Source organism: Nicotiana attenuata, chromosome 8 (assembly GCF_001879085.1).
Source record: "Nicotiana attenuata strain UT chromosome 8, NIATTr2, whole genome shotgun sequence".
NCBI lineage: Eukaryota > Viridiplantae > Streptophyta > Magnoliopsida > Solanales > Solanaceae > Nicotiana > Nicotiana attenuata.
Window position 1 is genome coordinate 42,368,299 of NC_031996.1, and position 23,843 is coordinate 42,392,141.

The window sequence follows — 23,843 nt, forward strand, 5'->3', positions numbered from 1 at the left end:
GCATAAAGCAAAAGTACGTACACACTCACGACTTCTAGTTAATTGATATTTTGTATGACGTTCTTCTTAATTGTTAGATGAATGCTTTCGTTTCGATCATTCTATTTATCCTGTCTTCCTACACCTTATCTTTTTATTATTACATTGTGTCTTGATTCATTTACTTTATTTTGAGTCGGAGTCTACCGGAAATAACTTCTCTACTCTACAATAAGCAGTCTGAAAGCTACATGGTCATAAGTAGTCAGTTGATCATCCTATGTCAAAAAATTGTACTTGTGTACGATATATACGTAGAATATTATGTTTTTATGAGTAATAACACATATTTGAACACCCTTTATCGAAATTCTTTTTTCACTTCTGCAAATTTTAATGCTCCTGAAAAAATTCTTAGCTTCGTCAACTGTTCACAGGATAGGGGTAAGTCTGCCTACACTCTACGCTCCTAAACCCTACTTTTTGGATTTACACTGACTTGTTATTGTTTATCTGTTTTTTTTCTTCTTAATTTCTTAATTACTGAGTGCATAGCTTGTCATGTGTGCGACACAAATTTAATCTACAGTGATTGATAGTTTGAAAATCCACCTTTCACGCCAATGTCTTGTTCATAATTTTTTTTTTCTTTCTCTTTTTAGGAGGAACAAGAGCGAATATAATTAAAGAAAGACCAATCTTTCAAATGCAGGACCTTAATATAGAAGAGATTAGAAAAAGAAGTATCTTACGAAGTATAGATCTCGCTAATTTCTTTGCTAACTTATTGTATATTAGGAGAACACAATTCAATATGTAGCAATATTTATTCTAAATTTCAATTAATAGGCAAGATCAAACTCTTTTGGACTACATATGGATATATTCTTATTAAGGTGTAAATTAATTAATTGACAGGTGATTAATGAAACACTGCGATTGTGCTAGCGTATCATCATGGCTCGCTACGAGAGGCAAAAAACACTAACTGTTAACATTGAAATGGTTCCTACCTGCCTTGGACTTAATTATTTCTACTTATATATAATGAGAGGCTGAATCCAGGATTTCAATTTTATGGGTTCGGGATCTAATCGTTTGAAGTTTTACTGCAGGGTGTTCTAAATGTAGTAATAATTTATACTATTCAACAAATGTTAAAGAACAAATACAAGAGGTTCGAAACCAAAGCTACTGGTTCGGCCAACCTTGTTCCCGCACTCCAGCTCCCACCCCTGATTAAATCCCACCTTTCAACTTCATTTATTATGGCAGGGTACGCCAATACCAAGGATGGAAGGTTTGTATTGTCAAGAAGTATTCATATGGAATCCTGATTACTTATGTGGAAAACCTAAGGAATTCAATTCCTTCAAGATGGGATTTAAGGAATATATAAATTTGTGTTCAAAAATAAATTGTTTCTTTACTTAGATAATAATATCCAAATAATTAGTTATAATGAAAATTTAATTTGTACAGGAACTTGAAACCAAGCCAGCCATATTCCATTTGCAGTTTATGTTGGAATTTACATTTCCTTGGCTGTTATCTTAACCCCGGGCCTAGTTTACTGGTTACTGTTATGCATCCATGTCATTTATCTTTTGGTTGTTCATGCTTTGTTACTATTACGGTTTCTACTGGAGTTACTAATGGAATTGTTCCTCCTCCCTTACTTCTTTTTCTGAGCCGAGGGTCTATCGGAAACAGTCTCTCTGCCCTATCGGGGTAGTGTATTAAGGTCTGCGTACACACTTATCCTCCCCAAAAACCCTACTGTGTAGGATTTTTACTGGTAGTTTTGTTGTTGGTTGTTGTTGTTGTTGGAAGAGGCCCAAAATGTGCCCACGCGCAAATTAGCCAGACTTGAAGTTTCAGTATATTCTTCAATTACTTTCTTCTTTGCTACAGGTATATATTAATTAGCCCTTCAATGAGCATCTCAATTTCAGTAATTATAGTACGTCAAATCTCTGTATAACAACGTCATTTGTTTCAGATATTTTTTGGATGTTATAGCCAAATTACTGTATATAGAAAAACATGATTACAACAAAAACATGAAATTGGTTCTGGAAAAACTGAGCTTTATTAGTTTGTTGAAGTGTTGTTATATAAGGATGTTGTTATAGAGAGCCTAACTGTACTCTAATATATCCATAAAATAATTAAGAAGAAGAAAAATTAATACTCCCTCCGATCCACAAGTAAATCAATTTTTTGTCTTTGACACACCTTCTTAATGAAATACAAATACTCCTAGAAAACAAATAAAAGTATTTGACTAAAGTACCCCTTAATTAAATTTGCATTACTGTTAAACTTTCCACATTGGGATATGTAAATGGGCAAATTGAAAACTATAGTTAATTCATTATGATTAATGTAAAAAAGACACTTAGACGGACCAAAATAAAAAAGCGTGTAAAAATATTCATTTATTATGAAATCGCGAGGGATAATTAATACTGATGTGCTATATATGATGTTGCCTAGAGCAAGGCTTAATCCAGAGTAAGCAGATTAAACGTCTTAAAAATTGTCTTGTGAGATTGAAGAAGCCGCTCCCAAACATCATGTTTATGGAAAGGAAATTAAGTCAGGGATGGCAATGGGCCGGGCAGGCGGGTTTTGGCAAATCCACAAAAATTTCAAACCGCCCCGCATAGCTATTTTTTTCAATTTTCAACCCGCCCCCGCCCCACTGACCGCCCTGCCCCGCACCCACTTAATTATCTTTTCTTTTTTCTCCAATTTTTTTCAGAACTGTCTCGCAAAGGCGATTATGCCCAGAAAGGAGAGTTAGAGGTTATTTACCAAGGTAAATCTAAAAGAGGCATTAATTAGCATAAATAAACAAGTGACATTGATTTCAAAAACTGGAAGAAAACGGTTCACAGATTTAACAGCAAAATTCAAAAGAAATTCTCGTCAGAAAAAAACAAAATAAACCAATATAAGAAAAAAAAACATCAGATGTTTGCCATTGGATATGAGCTACTAGTAATATGAGTATTCAATTCAAGTTTCCATTCAACTGCATTTTTCTACGGTTCCCGAATGCTAAAATAGATTCCCCGCATTAAACCCGCAACCCGCCCCATCCCGCTTTAAAAATTTTAAAAATTATTTTAACCCGTCCGCCCGGCACCGCATAACAATAAACCCGCCCCGCCCCGCCCCCGCCCCGGCCATCAAACAAAACCCGTCCCGCCCCGCATCTACCCCCCCTATTGCCATCCCTAAAACTTAACATTTTCCAGGTTTACAATAATATTTGCATTGCCCTTTTCACTGTTGTCTATGTATATGTAATATTGGATATGCGTGAGCAATGTATAGGTTAATTGCTATCTTTAATTCATTTTATCAATAATTAAGTTTAGGTCGTAGGTTTCGAAAAAGTGTGATCCAAATTCATAAGTGAGCCATCATTTAAAGGCTCACCTTCCATGTTTTTTACCTTTTGTCTTCCCTCAATTCACTAAGTTTAAACTCGGTTGAATTTGTGTCTTTCTCTTCTCTGTATATATTAGGTAACTCCTATAACCTGTTCGATTTCAATATTTTGTATACGCTTAATGAAGATGCTAGAGTTTAAAAAAATATAAATGTTTAAAAAGAATGCCTTGTGATCACGCCCCAACTATGCCTTAAAAAAAAGGACAATGCGGTCGCTGCAATATAATCCGGTTTACAAGTCCGGAGTCGAATCCCACAGAGAACTGAGGTTTAGCTACAGCTGTTCACTTATCACGAGAAGACAAGGCTTGAAACAATTCCTAACTTATAGATATTAAGGATTCTTGTGTTTAACTACTTAAAACTAACAAAAATTAAAATAAGTAAAGTTAACAACTAAAGATACCGAGGTTAAGAGAAAAGATTAAGGAGGTCTAGAGTTATGATTTCCCCAAATTGTCGGAAATCCTTCCTGCTATGTCTTCTATAATTATTCGCCTAAGTATTCTCTACCGATCATAGCACTCTATTACCGTAAATCCTCCCGAAGTAATTACGATAATTTACTAACGCACCTCCCGAGATACGCAGCTGGTTTTAATACAACTCACTTTAGATTGCACCCAAGGCTTCGTTCGTACTTAATTATCAAATTTGACCGGCCGAAACGATCCCGGGCTTAATTTCCTTGAGCTTTTACGTCAGACTTCAAAGCTTCAAATCACTTTATTCATATCCATAACATCTATTATAGCTCGGAATACACCTACAAGGCCATTAAAAAACACACAATTAGTTGGCAAAAACACCAAACGGATTAAATGCGGCCAAACTCAATTAAAGTGCAGTAAATTCGAGTCGTAATAAGCGACTAAAATATTGCAATTAAGCCTATCATCAAACACCCCACACTTTAAATCATTGCTCGTCCTCGAAGCAATCAAACTCCACTTTTTTTTTTTTTTATAGCACGACCTTTTTAAACAAATTCTCCTAACTTCATCACACCAAGAGTATTATAAAATAGACTAAGCCGCAAAAAGCGTAACATTCTTCACCTCAAAATTTGACTCACAAGTACCACACGTTATTCACAACTCACCCACTTATCTAATATAAGAGGTCACTTACATTTTTACCTTTCCTTCATGAATCAAGCTGCCCTCACACAAACAAAAGAGAGTAAGTTCCACACAATAAAATTTAAGAACACTTAGATCTCAAAGATTAGAAAGAATTTCACTCACTCTCAGGAAATAACATTCATATTGCCACAAAAGATGCACCATAAGCATTGCCCGTAGTGTACCTACTTCCACTAATCGAGCTCATTCAATCTTGGGATCAATTTAGGACTTTATTGGTTGCTAATGTAGGCTACGGACGGGTAGGATACATTTAGATATAAGGAGTACTACACCTCCCTAAGCACTTTAATACATACATTTAAAATTTGAAACCCCATACTTATGTCAAACCAAAAACTCCACCGTCACATCAATTATATTACCCCACACTTTCTTTAAGCACAGTACGTCAAAGCCACCACTTATAAGATTTTTTTTTTCCACAACAATCCAACTTATTTTTGTTTTCAAGTTCAAGTTGGCTCTCCTTTTTCAAAACAGCTGCACCTTTCTCCTTATTTCATTAGTTCCACTCAAAAAGGCCAACCCAAACCACCCCACACTTTAACTTTTACAAAGTTCATAAATAATTCAAGTGCTCATGAGAGGTTTCAGATGTTCAAATTAGATGGTTAAAATTCGAACCAAATGGGTAAGGCTTCTAATGTGGTTGGCCAAAGAAACAGGGATTACAGGCTCGAAGGGTTAACATACGATACATGAATAATTAGGCGGGGTAAAATATACATATCTGGCCTTCACAAGAAAAATTTTTTTTTTACCGTATATCACTTCCAAACTGAATTAAAACTACTATTTCGCGTTTGCAAACCACACGGCAAGGTCGAGGCATTCAAAATAGCAATGCCTGCACAGAATATCACAAAACCATTAAACACTAAACGCATGGCACATAACATCAACATACAGAGATTAGAGATTTCTCAAGACACCCTAGTCAGAGCAGTTTAGCAAATCTTAAAATCATACAATTTTAAGTACTTATACAAGAGTCAAAAATGGCCTAGCGTCAACGCCAAAGTTACTACTATTCTCAAGGTAACAAAATGTAGAGATACTTGCCTTCATTTCAAACAAAACACATTGGCTCCATATTCTTAAAAAAAACTACCTAACCCACTTAAATTAAAACCTTAGGAAGAAGAGATATGTTTAAAGAAAAACCAAGGGGTAATTGCTACATCTTACCTAACAAACAAAAATCTTTTTGGTATATTCATTTAGACTTACTTCCCTTGACAGCTAAAAAATTGTCTAAAGAAAGTATCACGTCATAGGAAGCCATTCTTTAAACTACCAGCTAAAGTAGCATGAAAAAACCACCCAGACAATCTCCTCACCCCACGCTTAAAATTTGAGTGCATTTCCCCCAATGCAACCATACATACAAGAGGGTAAAAGAACTACCTGGTAGGCCAAGGCCGAAGCACTAGCAGTCATGGGGTAATACAGACTTCTCCCAAGCTTGGTCCTTCGTGTGGTACCTCCCACTTAGTTCCACATTTGGTTGCTCAGATGCATCCTTCCAATAACCTTTGCTTTCCACTGCTCCTAGAAAAAAAAAAAAATTGGACACACAAAAATATAATATAAAAAATAAATAATAATAAAAGAATAAAAGCTGGGTTGCCTCACAAGCGCTGATTTACGTCGCGGCACGACGTGAGTCACTTTCTGCTCACCTTTGAACTTATGAAATCGGACCCCAAGTTTTGATTCTGCTCTATGACTCATGCTCCTGGGGTGGTGGAACGGAATCTGGCTGGGCCCAGATAAAATAATTGTAGTATTCTGCACTTATAGGCCTTTAGCACTGAGGTGTGTATCCCGATTTTCTTGGCAAGAAGAATTCCGAGATGTAAGCGACTTTGTTCCTCATTCTCTGACTCTCAACATGGCTCGGACCGACCTCTATATATCCATATATCATCTAACGGCAATGATGGAAAATGCTTGGGAGTTGAGGGACCAACTGGCGCCAACTACATGAACATTCGGGACTATCTTACATTACTCAACACTTAATGAGCAAAGAGTCGAACTAAATATGTATCCTCAATATCCTTGTTGACATCTAGTATCTTTCTACACTGACATGCACACACCTCAAAATCTACGTGTGATTCGCTGTTGGTGTTCTTACTCTAGCCTCCTCCTCTAGCTCATCATTTTTTGTTATGCTAATTCAGCGCTGGCTTCTTAGGATATCATTCACATATTGGCTTGGTTGAGCATTAAAACATCCAACTAAGTTTGACTCATGTGAGCTTTCAAGTTGTGAATAGGTTTCCTCCTGCCTTCTATCCGCCAGTAGTAATCTTACTCGAGTGTTCCAAAATGCTAACTTTAACATATCTTCGAGCTTCCTTAAGGTCAGCTTCCCTAGGTTCTGTTGTTTCCTATTAACCTTCACCCAGAAAAAGAAGGACCATCAAAGTAAGGGGTTGGGGAAAGTAAGAAATATAAGCACAACCGTGAAGTTGACCATCTTGAGCACCACACTAGTTCACACACATTCACACATAGATTGAGTTGGTGCACAAAACTCGCTCTCAGGATATTTTGAATTATTGCTGAGGTAGGATTCCTTCACAATATCGCTCGAGGATCAAAAGTGAATTACAACTACTAAATTCTATGACTTCTATTGAGTGTCATCTGTTTCTCAATAACTAAAACTAAAAAAAAAAAAAATCAAAATAATATATAAAAGTTCCAAACTGAAACCTAGCAATATGTAACCTACAACTCACACTACGTTAGTGTTCCCCGGGCAACGGCGCCAAAATTGATGCACGCCCAAACTATGCTTATAAACAAGACAATGCGGTCGCTGCAAATAGTAATCCGGTTTTACCAGTCACCCGGAGTTCGAATCCCAACAAGAGAACTGAAGGTTTTAGCTACAGCTGTTCACTATCACCGAGAAGACAGCTTGAACACTCTAACTTATAGATATTAAGATTCTTGGTGTTAACTACTTACTAAACAAATTAAAATAGTAAATTAACACACTAGTCGCGAGGGTTTAGAGAAAAGATTAAGGAGTGTCTAGAGTTATGATTTCGCCCCAATGTCGGAATCCTCCTGCTTGTCCTTCTATAATTTCGCCTAAGTAATTGCTTCTACCGATCATGACACTACTTAATTACCCCGTAATCGTCTCCCGAGTAATCTACGATAATTTACTAGACGCACTTCTCCCGAGATACGCTAGTGGCTTTTAATTTACAACTCACTTTGATCGCACCCAAGGCTTCGTTCGTCACTTAATTATCAAATTTGACGCCGAACACGATCCCGGCTTAATTTCCTGTGAAGCCTTTTACTCAGACTTAAAGATTCAATCACTTTATTCATTCCATAAATCTATATAGCGTCGCGAATCTACAACCTTACCAAGGCATTAAAACACCACAATTAGCTGCAAAACACCAACGATTAAAAGCGCAAACCAATAAAGTGCAGTAAATTCGGAGTGTAATTAAGCGACTAAAATATGCAATTATAGCCTATTCATCACCTTGCACGTTGCTAATTCGGGACAAAAGAAAGAAAAAGCACATGTTGTAATCGCAACCAATAACAAATCAAAAAATTTGAAATTCCAAACAAGATGAAAAAAGACGAGAAAAGTTAATGGGACAAAAATAAATATAAGAATGTTACCCTTAAAATAAGTGAAATTGAATTTATAACGCGATTAAAAGATATGTAATTTAATTAAAACATGAATGAACTATGAACAGTAACTGAATTGAATTAAATAAAGTTAGGAGCGATTAAAAACCGATCGTATACAAATGTGCTAAAAAGGAATAGGCTTCGCCGTCGTTAATTCGGGGAAAAAGAAAAAAAAGAAACAACATGTTGTAATACAATGAAAATCAAAATTTGAACACATCTAAACATAGGGATAATAATAGACAAAAAGTTTTGAGACAAAAATTAAAAATGAAGAAAAAGACCAGGCAGCCCAATAATGTACTAAGACTTTCACAAAAACCTAGTATTAAAAAAGAAATTTGCGTGCTGCATTATAAATAATCTTTTCGTTTAACTTAATTGCCAAATTTGGTGACATCATCACAATATGTCATGTTCGTAGACTGTGTGTCCATTTCAATTTTATTATTTTTTGGTTAATCTTTTTTATCTCTAATTAAAAGACTTCAAGTAGCTACTACTAGAAAAGAATGGATAATTTCCTATTAGATCTTTTGTAATTATATATTTGGTTACTTAATGGAAAGTCATATTTTAAGCTAAAAAATGATGTATAAAAAGATCAACTTTCCACTGTCAGGCTACACAACTAAGCTTGGAGATTGCCACAGTTTTCGTGTTTCCGACATCTCAAATTAAATAGTAAAAATCATGAGCGTTTTATTAATTAATATACATATTTATTAGAAGAAAAAAACATGTCGATCGCGACCAAATGAGTTGTCACCAGGAGACCTACAATTAACACAGTGAATGAGTCCCATTTTATTTAGTCGTTTAATTTGAACGAAACTCTTATGATTAAATTTCAAAGTTAATCTTTTTAACAGTCATCTTTACTTAATATCGAATGAACGATACAATGAACAAAACTTAACATTTGTTTTTTGAAGTATAAACCATACCCAACGTTTTAATATAATGAATAAAGTGTAACAATTTGCGCTGATAGAGGTGCCATTGACTTTGTTATTTAAGGTTAAAATAGCACGGTCTAGTTAGTTTTTTCGGACTGGTCATCTTCAAAAATAGCCAAGCGTTTATCAAGTAATGGAAAAATAGCCAACTATTCTTATTGCAAACAGAGACTCTGGTCCAGCATAATTTACTGAGTTTGTGTGCCATCCTTTGAGTATGAACTTCCAGCATATTATGCTGGAACTGCCAACACAGCGAAAATTTCCAGACATAAATATACTGGAGATTTCGAGCAGCTTGTGTATGAACTCTCCTAGCATATTATACTTGGTCATTATACTTTGCTGGAACTCCAGTATTTATATGCTGGAGTTCAAGTATAACTTATGCTGGAACTCCAAGCATCAATGATATGGCGTACTTTCCGGATTGGAATAATATTTTTCGCTTAATTTTTCTTTACATGAAAAGTAACTAAATTTCGATTACTTTTGGAAACTGGGCTATTTTTGAACGCCACTTTATAAATCTGGTTATTTTTGAATTCTCCCTTGTTTAAGACATTGCTTATCCACTATGGCCACGAGGGCCCACTCCCATTTATTGGCTGCCTACCTTTTTTTTGTTGTTTCCCATTGATGTTAATATTCATATTTAGTAGCCCCGTTATTTTCAGATTCAGGCACGCTTTAAGATTTATAAAAAGGGCGAATATGCTGCTTTAAGTGCTTAGTGAAAAATTCTATTCCCCTAGTTTAAACCTAAAAAATTCTTAGTTAAAGACAAAGGAATCTTATCCATCCCATAATAACCCTTATGGTTTGGGTGTCATGGGATCCTCATTTTATTGATATTATAAATAGAATAACATGCGTTACCTGTGCTTTTTAGTAAACTTTATATTTTATTATCTACTAAATAAAATATTATCAATTTTCGACAAATACGCCAATAAATGAAAATGGATTAATTTCAATATAAAAATGTTTCTCCGCTATTTAATGTAGGAGATGAGGTTTTTAATTTTTACTTTTATGATTGAGTAGAAAGTATATCAAGAAATAAAATGTGATTTTACATGAAAATGTAATATTTCAAGTTATACATTTGTTTTTCCCATCAATTTTAGATATTATTTCATTTTACACTAACACAAAAGAAATAAGAATTACCATTATAAATATATGCGTGGGTAAAAAAATTTAATTTAAAAGTTGCTTTTGCACTTTGCGCGGGCGGATATATTTCTCTCTCGGCGCATGCTTAAGCTTAAACCTGCGCCATCCATAGAAAAAAGAGTGTGTGAATTCCCTCTCCAGAAGGCAATAATGGCCGTAGGAAAACTGCATCATAATGAAGGAAATCACACCAAGGAAGACAGTACTCAGTCAAAGGGGACCAAAGGACAACCACACAAACATCGGATGAAGCTGTAATTGAAAGGATCATAGACCAAGGCAATGGAAAGTAGATTTTCAGATTGACTGAGAAATTAACGTCAACTACAAAGTTGAGTAGTAATCGAAGGATGACATGTGCAGAGAAAGTGGATGATCAGCTGAGTTGGACAACAAAGAGCTCAATTTAAGGGAATAATTCGGAACATTACCTAAGGTCTCCAACAGGTTTCAAACTTGAATTGTTGCAGCAGAAAAGCATGTGAGTTACCATGTTATTGTTGAAATTGACATAGAGGACATAAGCACTGAAATAACATGCTGGGAAAAACTGTAGTGGTATTGCTATGTACTGCGGGGCACATCAAGGGGCGAAGGTAACATACACGAAGAGTGGCCGTTGAAAATATTACATTGTATTATATACGGTAAAATTTTAGATTTTAAATGGTATTTAACATATTATTTAAACACTCTTCTATGGGGGATTTTTTTACTTATTTCAAGTAGTGAACAACCCTAAATGAAATTCCTGGTTTTGTCACCGGACACACATCCTCCATTCAACAATTCTTGAAATGGATACATACGTAAAGACAAATGGGCAAAAGGCATGGCATTAATAAAATAGCTTGATTGCTGAAAAAATGGATTGTACTAGTTACGTTTTGACAATAGAAATTACGGGAAGAAATAGAGGCAATCCAAGGCGTAGCATATATCATTTTGACAAGAAAAGTTCATTCATTTTGTAGCAAAGGCTTGGAGTCCGAATATGGAATTCACTTAGAGAAGAATCTTACACATAAACAATCTGGCGGTTTAAAATTGCCATAGCGTTTGGACTTCAGATATCGTGGAGTGCCTAAGGGGCTTAGCAAAATCGGAGCAGTCTGATTGGGAAGCCAGCTTATGCTGCGGAATCCAGAACCATTGAGACAAAAGATGAGGCTCAACTTGGCTAGACTACTGATTGAAGTAGCATATTCGATACTAAATCCATATTCCGGAGAAGGTGTTTTTAGGAATGAGAAGGGAAGCATGGTAGGATGCAATACAGAGTTCAATAGGCTTGAGAAACCTACCTATACGTAAATATTGCCTCTAAAGTTTTGGCCATGTGGAAAGAAATTGTAGCGGAAGAAAACACCAAGCCCTAGCAAAGAGTCTCCAAAGAAGCTAGAGGTAGAAGAGGCCAGAAGTTAGCAGAAGAAACAAAGACACTAGAAAGAACACGTAGTCGCAACTGAGAATTTGCAAGAGCAACAAGGTTTTGAAGGAAAGTCAATAACAAGTACAGTGGTTGTTAAGCTCAAGGAACCAATCTACAAACGGTAAAGGTGCATGGGTTACTCTCCTGAAACCCAAGCAAGACAACAATCTTACCAAAGAAGTACAAGCCTCAGAGACAGCAAAATAGCTTGGAATGTTCAGAAAAGCAATAGAGGAGAAAGAGCCATAAAGTTAACAAGAAGGAGGGAGTTTTATACCTCTCTGCTCAGGCCAGGAAGCATGCTTAATGTGGAATTTAAGGGCCTCAATGGCCCGAATAAGCAAGAGGGTTGCAACTTCTTTGCAGGAAAGAGAATAAGACCAGTAGTTATGGTAGAGAACAAAAATAAAAAAAATAAGATTGAGCAAGTTTGACAGGCAACTTTTTGGAAGGTTGGGAGTATGTCACCAAACTTGAGCACCATTCAACAATGGAAGGATTTGGTTAACTTGGAGGCCAGATCTCTTTGCAAGCTAACTCAAATTTCAGGCAATGACAGGCTATGGCTTGCAAGGTAACAAAAATAGGAATACAACATTCGATATTTAACATGGTATATGCACATAATTCCAAAGGGATAGAAGGAGATGTCGGGCACATCTAAATGATGTTAGTAAAAGCTGCAATTGGGGACCATGAATTACCATGGGAGATTTTAATGCAGTGCTTAACAATGGATGACAGGATTGGGTGCAACACAGTCACAGTGAATTGAAGTCATGTGAATTTCAAGATTGTTTGGAGTCTTGTGGACTGTTGGGAATTGCCTCCAAAGAGAAATCGCTACCATTATGGATTGGGACATTGGGTGTTCTCTAAAGATAGATTGGTCTTCATCAATAAGTGAGTGCTTGCTCCAGTATGCCTGCTTACATAGCAAACTAACCGAGCCGGCAGTATTAGTGGACAAATCCTCCCATCAGGTGGAGAACTAACTAGCTTTTACAACATTGTGGGCAACTCACCTTAAGTTCCTGGAGGTAGTGACAGCAACTGGTGGCAAAACCTCAGAGTTAGGATGTTGCTATGCAACAAGTAGTTAGAGAGCTGAAAATCACTAAAAAGAGGATCTGAAAGAGCTCAAATAAGCAGTATTTTAGCAACACTCTAACTGAAGCTTGAGGAGGATTAGAGTAACAATTAGATCAATTTAAAACGAGCACTTGCAGGCTATCCCAGAGACAAAGGCTACAATTTCAGGAGAAAGAGGCAATATCAGACAATTTAGAAGATCATCATATTCTGCAGAAAGCTGTCTTTGCAACAGGAAGTCAAAAGCAAACATGGATCAGCTTGGAGATGATAATTCCTAAATACTTCTTCTCTGTTTATTTCAAACATAGGAGATTACAATAGTGTATTACACAAACTGAAAGATGCGCAGATGTAATACACCTGCAGAGCCAGAACAACATAGCTAGACTCTTTGTGGAATTTTTTCAAGAATTACTGGCAGCAAAGCAGCAACTACGAACCAAAGCTATTCAAGAATTTTCTCTGAGCAATGGCCAATGTGGTTAACATTCTGGGACAACAGATGGAAGGTACTTCAACCCATACTCTCGACAAGGAGGTGAAGAAGGTATGTTTATCATTGATAGCGACAAGATCCCCAGGACCAGTTGGATATGGGAGTGATTTTTTCCAAGAAGGCTTGGAGCATTGTAGGGAGAGATGTCACTACTATCGTATAAGTGTCATAAATAATGGATAGGTTATTGAACAGATCAATTCAACCAAATATCACTCTGATCCCAAAAGTACTAATCCTGAAATAGCAAAGTAATTTAGAACCAATTATCAATGTTGTAGATACCTTGTACAATGCATCTCTAAAGTCCTATGTGGTGAGATTGAAACAAGATTTGATTTCACTTGGTGGCCGAAAATAAGGCAGCCTTAGTGGCAGGTAGATCCTCTAGTAACACAATCTGCTATATCTGTCATGATCTATGGACATTACAACAGAAGAACAGTACTTAGATGTCCAACTGAAAGATGGACTTGAGAGAAACCTATGATATTGGTGAGCCTGGAATTCACTGAAAGAAGCTCTAACAGGCTATGGGTTACAGACTCTTCACTCAGTTGGTTATGGAAATGTTTACCTAAACTAATATTTTTCTGAGAAAATTAATGGACAAGGGATATGGATATTTTGGAAGGTAAAAGAGGCAATGAGCAGGGGGACCCCATGTCCGCATTTTTGTTATTGTGCTTGTAATGGAGTACTTATCAATGACACTAAAGAAGATGAGTGGAACTTCCATATTTCAAATACCATCCTATGTACAAAGCCCTGAATCTCACTCACTTAATATTTATGATCTTATGCAAAGGTGACACCAGATCAATAGCAAGGGTAATGGAAACACTACCGAGATTATAGTCGTGTCACTGGATTAGTTGGAACAATGTGAACAAATCCAATACTCTTCTTGGCCTGGACTAATAAAGCAACTCAGGCACATATCTTAGCAAGTGCAGGGTTCTTTGTAGGTAACTTTACCTATCAAGTACTTTGTCTTGCATTGTCATTAAAGAAATGGAGTAAAATGGACTACCATCAACTATTGGTAAAATCCACACCATAGGATAACTAGTGCCTACTCAGGAAAGTTGATCCTATGCAGGGAGAGTACCTTGTTAAAATGTTGTATTGGTTTCTAGATTATAATTTTTGGGGGTTTCATTTTACCTTCCAGAGTGTACTTAAAGAGTGGATCAAAAGTGTAGAATGTAATCTCCCGCGCGGGGAGGCGGTCAGAAGAACACATGAAATTGCTCTAGTTGCAATGGGAGAAAGTGTGTGTACCTAAAAATTATGGAAGGCCTCAAACATGAAAAGTTGGCAGGCTGGGGAACATTTGTTGTAGTAGAAAATTACTCTGGCAACTTGACAAAAAGGAGGGCATCTCATAGGTTAGGTTGGGGTCCTATGGAGGTATTATGAAAACTGAAAGTAATATATGCGATACCATGAACCGCTCCAGCTGACTGCAGCTGATATCGGAAGAACGCTCAACTCCTCAAAGCCTTATTGGAAATTGGTATCAGAATGGGGAGTACACACTCACTCCTAATTGGTTGCTTATTAGTGACAAAGAGCTACAAATAGTTACTAGGGAGCAGGTGAGAACGCAGGAAGCAAGATTAAAGTATGGCAACAAGATTGATGCAACCTAAGCATAGGTTTATCATCTTGCCAGCCAATTAGGATAGTGTCACGCCCCAAACCTGGGGAGGCGTGGCTGGCACCCGTGCCGTGCTGGCCCTAGCGAACCACTCTGTAACTCATGATCGTTCGACCAAACCTAGAAACATACATAGTTCGAGTTAGCTGGACTTATTCCTTTTGTAACTATCATCGGCCCACATGGCCACAACTCATAATGTACAACTGTAAGTGAGAAAACACTTGTATCATTGAACCATTTTCTTAAACAATGAATACATATGGGCCGTCAAGCTCTAACATCTATACAAAATGAACCCTTTGTCTCAAAGCCTCTATATTGACATCAAATGGGACAGGTACCGGCCCTACCCATAAGTCCGTAGCAAAATTCTGACACGATTGACTCATACACTCGGATGCACTCCGAATGAGATGGAGTCTTACCCGATCCTTCGCTGAATGCCAAATCTCGTCTACTATGAGGCTCGTCAAAACTGATTATCTATACCTGCAGCAGCATATTTTCATTCTCAGCTTCTCATCACATGAATGAGTAGCGTCCCAACAAAAGGACGTCAGTACGGATAATGTACTAGTATGTATGGCATGTAGATAAAATATTAAAGAGCATGGAAGAAACATGGAGTAAGACTCAATTTGTAAGTCTATATAACTTTGTAAATTATGAAATACTTATAGTGTCATGCATGTGTATGAATGTCATGTCGTTGCCATTCATAATATCATCAAGCCTCTAAAAATCCATCATATCATCTCGGTCACTAGGGCAAAATCATCAACGTTATACCAGCTGATCAGGGTGGTGGTGCGTATATAACCTTTCGCATAATCCCATTTATATATATATTATATATATATATATATATATATATATATATATATATATATATATACTATATATATATATATATTATAATATATCTTCATTGGTCATGGGTCAATGTGCATTGTATAAATGCATGAAATGCATATGAAATACGTTAGTAAAAATCTCTCGTACGTATCATATGACCATCATGCCTCTAATTAATATCATGAAATAAACTTTACCAACTTACGTATTTTTGAGACCCATGAACAGACGAGAGAATAATAAGACATATGGGAATCCAAGAACATAGGTATCTCTAATACTTCTATGAATAGAGTCATTTATGGAATTTGTGCATTTACTCATTTTGTTTTTATCGTACAGATCATGCCAAAAGAAAGAAGGGATAGCCTTAACATACCTGAGTCGATTTTCTTGAGAAAGATTACACCGTACTCCCTTAATATTGAAAAATCTCACTCTGAATTCATAATTAAACTAATGTACTCTTCCTTTATCGGCTTTTTATTTCATACATCCTTTTGGAGTTGTCACCTGAGACAACTAGAATCATGATAGCAACAAATAAATCATGACATTCATACCAAAAGTTTCAGATGTTTGATGGCATTATGCACTAATCTTTCCTAACTAAATCATCAAGTGAAACAAACTAAAGAGTACTCAAATTTGAAATTTTCCTGGGTTGGCTATGGCAGCCAAAATCGTCAACAGACTATTTCTAAATGAAAGTCAAATGATTAATCTTGGGGAGGGCACTCTGACTGGTTTCGTAGTTTTACTTCTTGAAAGAATTAATAGTTTGAAAGTCATGTACTGAAGATGTGTAAGAGAGAACCTATGAAAGCTTGTCAACAAAAGATGTAAAGAAAGTTTTAAAAGAATTGCAATGAAATGAAAATAAGTTGTATGAATTGTTGTGATGATCGTATATGTCCTCTATACCAAAGTTCTTACGCATATGACCGGCAGCTATGGGCATAAACCACTTTTAATCATGTCTCAATTCTATCTTTAAATAAAAAGGCCCTATGTTGAATTGATTGCCACCTAACCCATAATGACTATGAGTCATGTGGTTTGGCAGTGGTTTGCTGCCACGTGGGGGTGGGGAGGTTTTAATCTTTATCTAATTTATTAGTTAATTAGGTAATATTTCGTTATCCGGTAATTAACCAATTACCCGCATAATTAAGAATTATCCAAATTACTTAAAATATTACTCACTTTTCACACGCTTTATACACCTTACTGTCATGGTTATGCGGTACCATATAAAATAAATACATACACTATTATTTTATTAAAACATCCATGTAAAAATACATATATTTTTTCAACTTCTAATTTTCGTAATCTCATATAAAGACACAAATTTTCGTACCTTAATTCTTAAAATGGTTAAAGATAACATTCTTTTCTTGTAGAAAAAATTTCTATCTGGATCTAAAAACATAATATATATATATATATATATAATATATATATATATATATATATATAATATATATATTATATATATATATATATATATATATATATATATATATACCATTTTAATGTTTTCAAGTTTTCACTTTTTTTTTAATTTGCAACTGGAATTAGGAATTTCTATAGGATCTATAGTTTGATTAATTTGTTTTTTCATTAGAGTATCAAAGCAGTCCAACTTAGTGGCCCTTATGTTAAAGGTTTTTCTTAAGTACAAGAAAAGGAAACGTCTTGATTGTATTAAGATAAGCAATTAATTAGAGGTTCAATGTGGAAAGATGTGTCATGTGTTTCACCAATCAAAGCAGCCAAATCCTTCTCATAAACTTCCTTATATTATATGTATAATTTAAAATATATTCGAAAGTAATAATATTAATAACTATATAAAATCATATTTTTCAAACTTTTTATAGAAATATTCCACTCAATATAAATACCGTATCAAAATGTATCTAACGGTATCAAGATTGTTAAACTTTCAGGGTCTTACTGTCGCAAATCCTCTATAGAAAAGTACGAGATGTAACATCCTTCCCCCTTTTAGAAACATTCGTCCTCCACTATTAATTCTTAGGGATTTACAAAATTTTCACTAGGTCCTTCTCTGTAACTAAACTAAAACTCAATCTCTATCTGAAGTCTCGAATATTCACAACCTTTTCTACTTGAGTATCTCATATCTTCTTAACATTTAACTTACTTACCTTTCAATCTCGCATCGTATCTTCTGTTTCTTTCATAACCTCCTTCCACATTACGCATTAAAGCTCTTCTATAATACCTGAACCTCTGGTGCAGACAAAATCTCGCGACAACTTCATACTGACTTCTTACGACTCCGCTCTATGGCACGATCTGTATACAAAAGAAGGGTAACATTTCCTAAATGCCCTATTGCCTCTCAATTATAAATGTGGCGCCCAACACACCCATAAGTGAGACTCTACTAGGCACGACTTTGTAGACTTCCGTAGGATACGACCCGCTCTGATACCACTTTGTCACGCCCCAAACCTGGGGAGGCATGGGTGGCACCTAGTGCCGTGATGGCCCAAGCGAACCACTCTGTAACTCATGATCGTTCGACCAAACCTAGAACATACATAGTTCGAGTTAGCAGGACTTATTCCTTTTGTAACTATCATGGGCCCACATGGCCACAACTCATAATGTCAACTGTAATTGAAAAAACACCGTATCATTGGACCATTTTCTTAAAACATGAATAAATATGGGCCGTCAAGGCCTCTGACATACTATACAAAATGAATCTTTGTTTACAAAGCCTCTAAGATTATTTGACATCAAATGGGACAGGGTACCGACCTACCCACAAGTCCGTAGCGAAATTCTGACACGATGACTCATACACTCGGATGCACTCCGAATGAGATGGAGTCTTACCGATCCTTCGCTGAATGCCAATCTCGTATGCTATGAGGGCTCATCAAACTGATTATCTATACCTGCAGGCATGAATGCAGCGTCGCCAACAAAAGGACGTCAGTACGAATAATGTACTGAGTATGTGAGGCATGTAAATAAATATATAAAGAGCATGGAAGAAACATGGAGTAAACGACTCAATCTTTAAGTCTGGATAACTTTGTAAATTATGAAATACTTATAGTGTCATGCATATGGTACGAATGTCATGTCGTGCATAGGTACATGTGTTCATAACATCATCAAGTCTCTGAGGGCATCCCATAATATCATCTCGGCCAATGTGGGAAAAATCATCAATGTATACCAGCTGATCAAGTGGCGGTGCGTATATAACGCCATAACCTTTCCCATATCCCATATATATATATATATATATATATATATATATATATATATATATATATATATATATATATATATATATATATATATATATATATATATATCTGGTCATGGTCATGGGTCAATGTGCATGTAAAAATGCATGAAATGCATATGAAATACGTTAGTAAAATCTCTCGGTACGTCATATGACCATCATGCCTCTAATTAATATCATAAAATAAACTTTACCAACTTACGTATTTTTGAGATCCATGAACAGACGACAGAATAATAAGACATATGGGAATTCAAGAACATAGGTATCTCTAATACTTTTATGAATAGAGTCATTTATGGAAATTGTGCATTTACTCGTTTTGTTTGTATCGTATAGATCATGCCAAAAGAAAGAAGGGATAGCCTTAACATACCTGAGTCGATTTTCTTGAGAAAGATTACACCGTACTCCCTTAATATTGCAAAATCTCACTCTGAATTCATCATTAAACTAATGTACTCTTCCTTTATCGGCTATTTATTTCATACATCCTTTTGGAGTTGTCACCTGAGACAACTAGAATAATGATAGCAACAAATAAATCATGACATTCATACCAAAAGTTTCAGTTGTTTGATGGCATTATGCACTAATCTTTCCTAACTAAATCATCAAGTGAAAAAAACTAAAGAGTACTCAAATTTGAAATTTTCTTGGGTTGGCTATGGCAGCCGAAATCGTCAACAGACTATTCCTAAATGAAAGTCAAATGATTAATCTTGAGGAGGGGACTCTGACTGGTTTCGTAGATTTACTTCTTGAAAGTCATGTACTAAAGTTGTGTAAGAGAGAACCTATGAAAGCTTGTAAACCAAAGATGTAAAGAAAGTTTTAAAAGAATTGCAATGAAATGAAAATAAGTTGTCTGAATTGTTGGGATGATCGTATATGTCCTTCTCTATACCAAAGTTCTTATGCATATGACTGGCAGCTATGGACATAAACCACTTTTAATCATGTCACAATTCTATCTTTGAATAAAAAGGCCCTATGTTGAATTGATTGCCACCTAACCCATAATGACTATGAGTCATATGGTTTGGTAGTGGTTTGCTGCCACGTTGGGGGAGATTTTAATCTTTATCCAACTTATTAGTTAATTAGGTAATGTCTTGTTATCCGGTAATTAATCAATTACCGGCATAATTAAGAATTATCTCAAATTACTTAAAATATTACTCACTTTTCACACGTTTTATACACCTTACTATCATGGTCATGTGGTACCATATAAAATAAATACATACACTATTATTTTATAACACATCCATGTAAAAATACGCATATTTTCTCAACTTCTAATTTTCCTAATCTCATATAAAGAGTACAAATTTTCGTACGTTTAATTCTTAAAATCGTAAAAAGATAACCTTCTTTTCTTGTGAGAAAATAATTTCTATCTGGATCTTAAAATATATATATATATATATATATATATATATATATATATATATATATATATATATATATATATATATATATATATATATATATATACTATATATATACATGTCTCTTCAATTACCATTTTAATATTTTCAAGTTTTCACTTTTTTTAATTTGCAACTGGAATTAGGAATTTCTATAGGATCTATAGTTTGATTAATTTGTTTTTTCATTAGAGTATCAAAGCAGTACAACTTAGTGGCCCTTATGTTAAAGATTTTTCTAAAGTACAAGACAAGGAAACGTCTTGATTGTATTAAGATAAGCAATTAATTAGAGGTTCAATGTGGAAAAATGTGTCATGTGTTTCACCAATCAAAGCAGCTAAATCTTGTATAGCAAATAAAGCTGATAGCCTGTGGGTACAATGGGTTGATCACATATATTTGAAGAAGAAGGATTGGTGGCAATACAAACTGCCACAGGTTTGCAGTTGGTACTGGAGGAAAATCTGTTCCATCAAGGATCAATTTGCTGAAGGATTTGATCAGCATAAGTGGTTGGCAAACAAAGGAAAATATACAGTGAAAAGTGGCTACACATGGAAACAAGGGACAAGGGAAAGATGGGCAAGTAGCAGATGGATATGGAGTAGAAACAACATCCCAAAGCATAGCTTTATCTGCTGGTTAGCTATGCACAAGAGACTTCAGACAAGAGAAAGACTGGCCAAACTAGGGATATGCAAGGAAACACAATGTGCTATATGTGAGGCAGGAATAGAAACAACTGAGCACCTATTCTTTGAATGTGACTATTCAAGGACATGCCTGAGTGAGATACTGAAATGGCTACAAATTGGAGTGCAACAGTACAAGCTAGAAGGATTATGGAGAAGAATGACAAGAAATTCAAGAGGCAAAGCTCACAGAAACATCACCAGTTCTATCTTAGCAGCTACAATGTACCACATTTGGAAAGCAAGAAATGATGCACTGTGGAATCCCAAAGTCCAACGACCCCAGAAGCTGATAGAGACTGTGAAAGAGGAATGTAGGCTGGTCATGCCGGAAATCCTGGGAAAGAAGGCAACATCACAAAGACAAAAAGCATGGATACACAAGCTAATGTAAATAGAATAGAAATAGAAGAATAGAAAATTGATGTAATAGAATAGCTTTGAAGTAAGGAGTAGGAACTACAAGGAGAACAGTCTGTACATTTGAATTTTGGGTTGGTGATTAATAAGAATATCTCTCTTTCACCAAAAAAAAAAAATCTTTTATGCTCCCATTTTGAAGAAATCCACTTACTAATTCACTATAAGTTCTTTCACATAAAATTCCTCATATTATATGTATAATTTAAAATATATTCAAAAGTAGTAATATTAATCTATATTATTATAAAAGGGGGAAGCCCTTAGTTAAAAAGTTAAATTACTTAAATGCCCTTTTAAATATCTTAAATATTCTTTTTTATAATTTTCTTTTAAAAAACCCTCATACGAAAAGGTGCATTTTCCTTCCAAAATAGGTGTCATTTAAGAAATGACCTTGGCTCTTTAAAAATGAAACAAAGGAAAAAAATAGAAAAGGCTGAAAATTTGGAGAAAAGGATAACTGTGGGTATGTTGTATATGCCGAAGAGAGGACGTGCCACTTCACCTTCTTAATTTCTAGCTTTCATATTTTTCAAGGTTTTTCGAAACGGTACAAACATGCGGCTAAAAACCAATGATGAAGGCTAAATTCATTTGCAAGTGTGAGTATTATTCTAACCAAAGAAATAACAGTCTTGCAGATTGTGGTATTCTTTGAGGCTTAGAAGTTTTGAAAACATATTGTTTCCATACAATATGACAATGGCAAAGAGATCTAAAATTAGGATGAATAACTTTTTGAAGAAAACTAAGTCAACAAGCATGTGTGAATTTTCCTTTTCTTCTTTTCACTCCTTAATCTTTTAACTTCTTCTCTTAAAATATGGAGATAACAAAGCAAATAAATGGAGGAGTCCATCATGCATCAAATATTTTTCTTGAATCGGTAAGTTAATGCCCTCCCTATCCAATTGTGCAAATTCTTCTCTTTCTTTTTACATGTTAGTAAATTTGTATAATTATTGTTGAGCATTTTCCGTTTCGTGAAAGTAAAACTCTTATTTTCTTGTGCCTTACACACACACACACACATTATATATATATATATATATATATATATATATATATATATATATTATATATATATATTATATATATATATATTTAATATATATAGCTTAGTATCTATTACCATAATATTAAGTTTTTTTTAATAGTTTATTTCCTTGGTTTATTTTCGAGATTAAAAAAGAGAAACTATAGTAATTTATGTGGAGTATATTTTTTCATGCATTTGTTAAAGATTAAAATTATTGTTTTGTATTAAATATATTTACGAATGAAAATATACAAACTATAAAAAGTCAATATGAAAAAGTTACAAACCGTAGAAAGACATGCTCAACTTTAATTGTTTTTAAGGGTAAAGGCATGATAAAACACCTTAATTAATAGTATATAGCATATCTTTATTAGATAATTCTTACTGTAGAAGAGTTTCGGTAATTATATTTGTTTATCATTCTACAAATAAAATATACTTTATTAAAAGATAAAGTTAAGTTATTACGAAGAAAGGAATTGAATGTATAGTTTTACGAAGATGCCTATAAGTGATTGAAATTTAAAATATATGAGTGATACTCAATTAAAGAAACCATAATAAAATTTCAAAAATAAATTGATTAGCAAGCTATTATATTATAATTTAGTGAACAAATCTAAATAATATTAAAGCACTTGCTATTTTAAGTGAAAATAAAATAATAAAAGAAATATATTATGAAAGAAAAGAAATAGGCAGAGTATTTTTGTAATATATTTCTCATAAAAATATCTTTAGAAAATATAAACACTTAAAATATTTTTTTCGCATCGAACTAAGCTTAATCTAAATTTAAATAATAATTAATTATATATAGACACACACGAAAACTTAAATATTTATAAAAATTAGTTGAAAGAATAAATTCTAATATGATATTAACATGTTTTTCATATTTTCACTGTTTCTCGGACAATATTAACACAACCTCTCAAAATTAATCAATTGGAAGAAATTCGATAACAATCATAGACTATTGTCTCCATAA

The 23,843-nt window shown here is 34.7% G+C and overlaps 1 protein-coding gene and 1 long non-coding RNA gene across 2 annotated transcripts in view; one reads left to right on the forward strand and one right to left on the reverse strand.

Moving 5' to 3' along the window:
* Nucleotides 1–16,965, reverse strand: part of LOC109231336 — an 18,070-nt gene extending 1,105 nt beyond the window's left edge. The window contains exon 1 of the long non-coding RNA XR_002068793.1: nucleotides 16,338–16,965. This is a non-coding gene — a long non-coding RNA (uncharacterized LOC109231336). The remainder of the gene's footprint in view (nucleotides 1–16,337) is intronic.
* LOC109231703 lies at nucleotides 20,993–21,781 on the forward strand. Its single transcript, XM_019397343.1, has one exon. It carries the CDS (start codon nucleotides 20,993–20,995, stop codon nucleotides 21,779–21,781), a length of 789 nt encoding a protein of 262 aa, XP_019252888.1.

Bases quoted from the DNA above. Each gene is read 5' to 3' on its own strand.
- LOC109231703 (XM_019397343.1), top strand. From the start codon at position 20,993: ATGTGGAAAAATGTGTCATGTGTTTCACCAATCAAAGCAGCTAAATCT.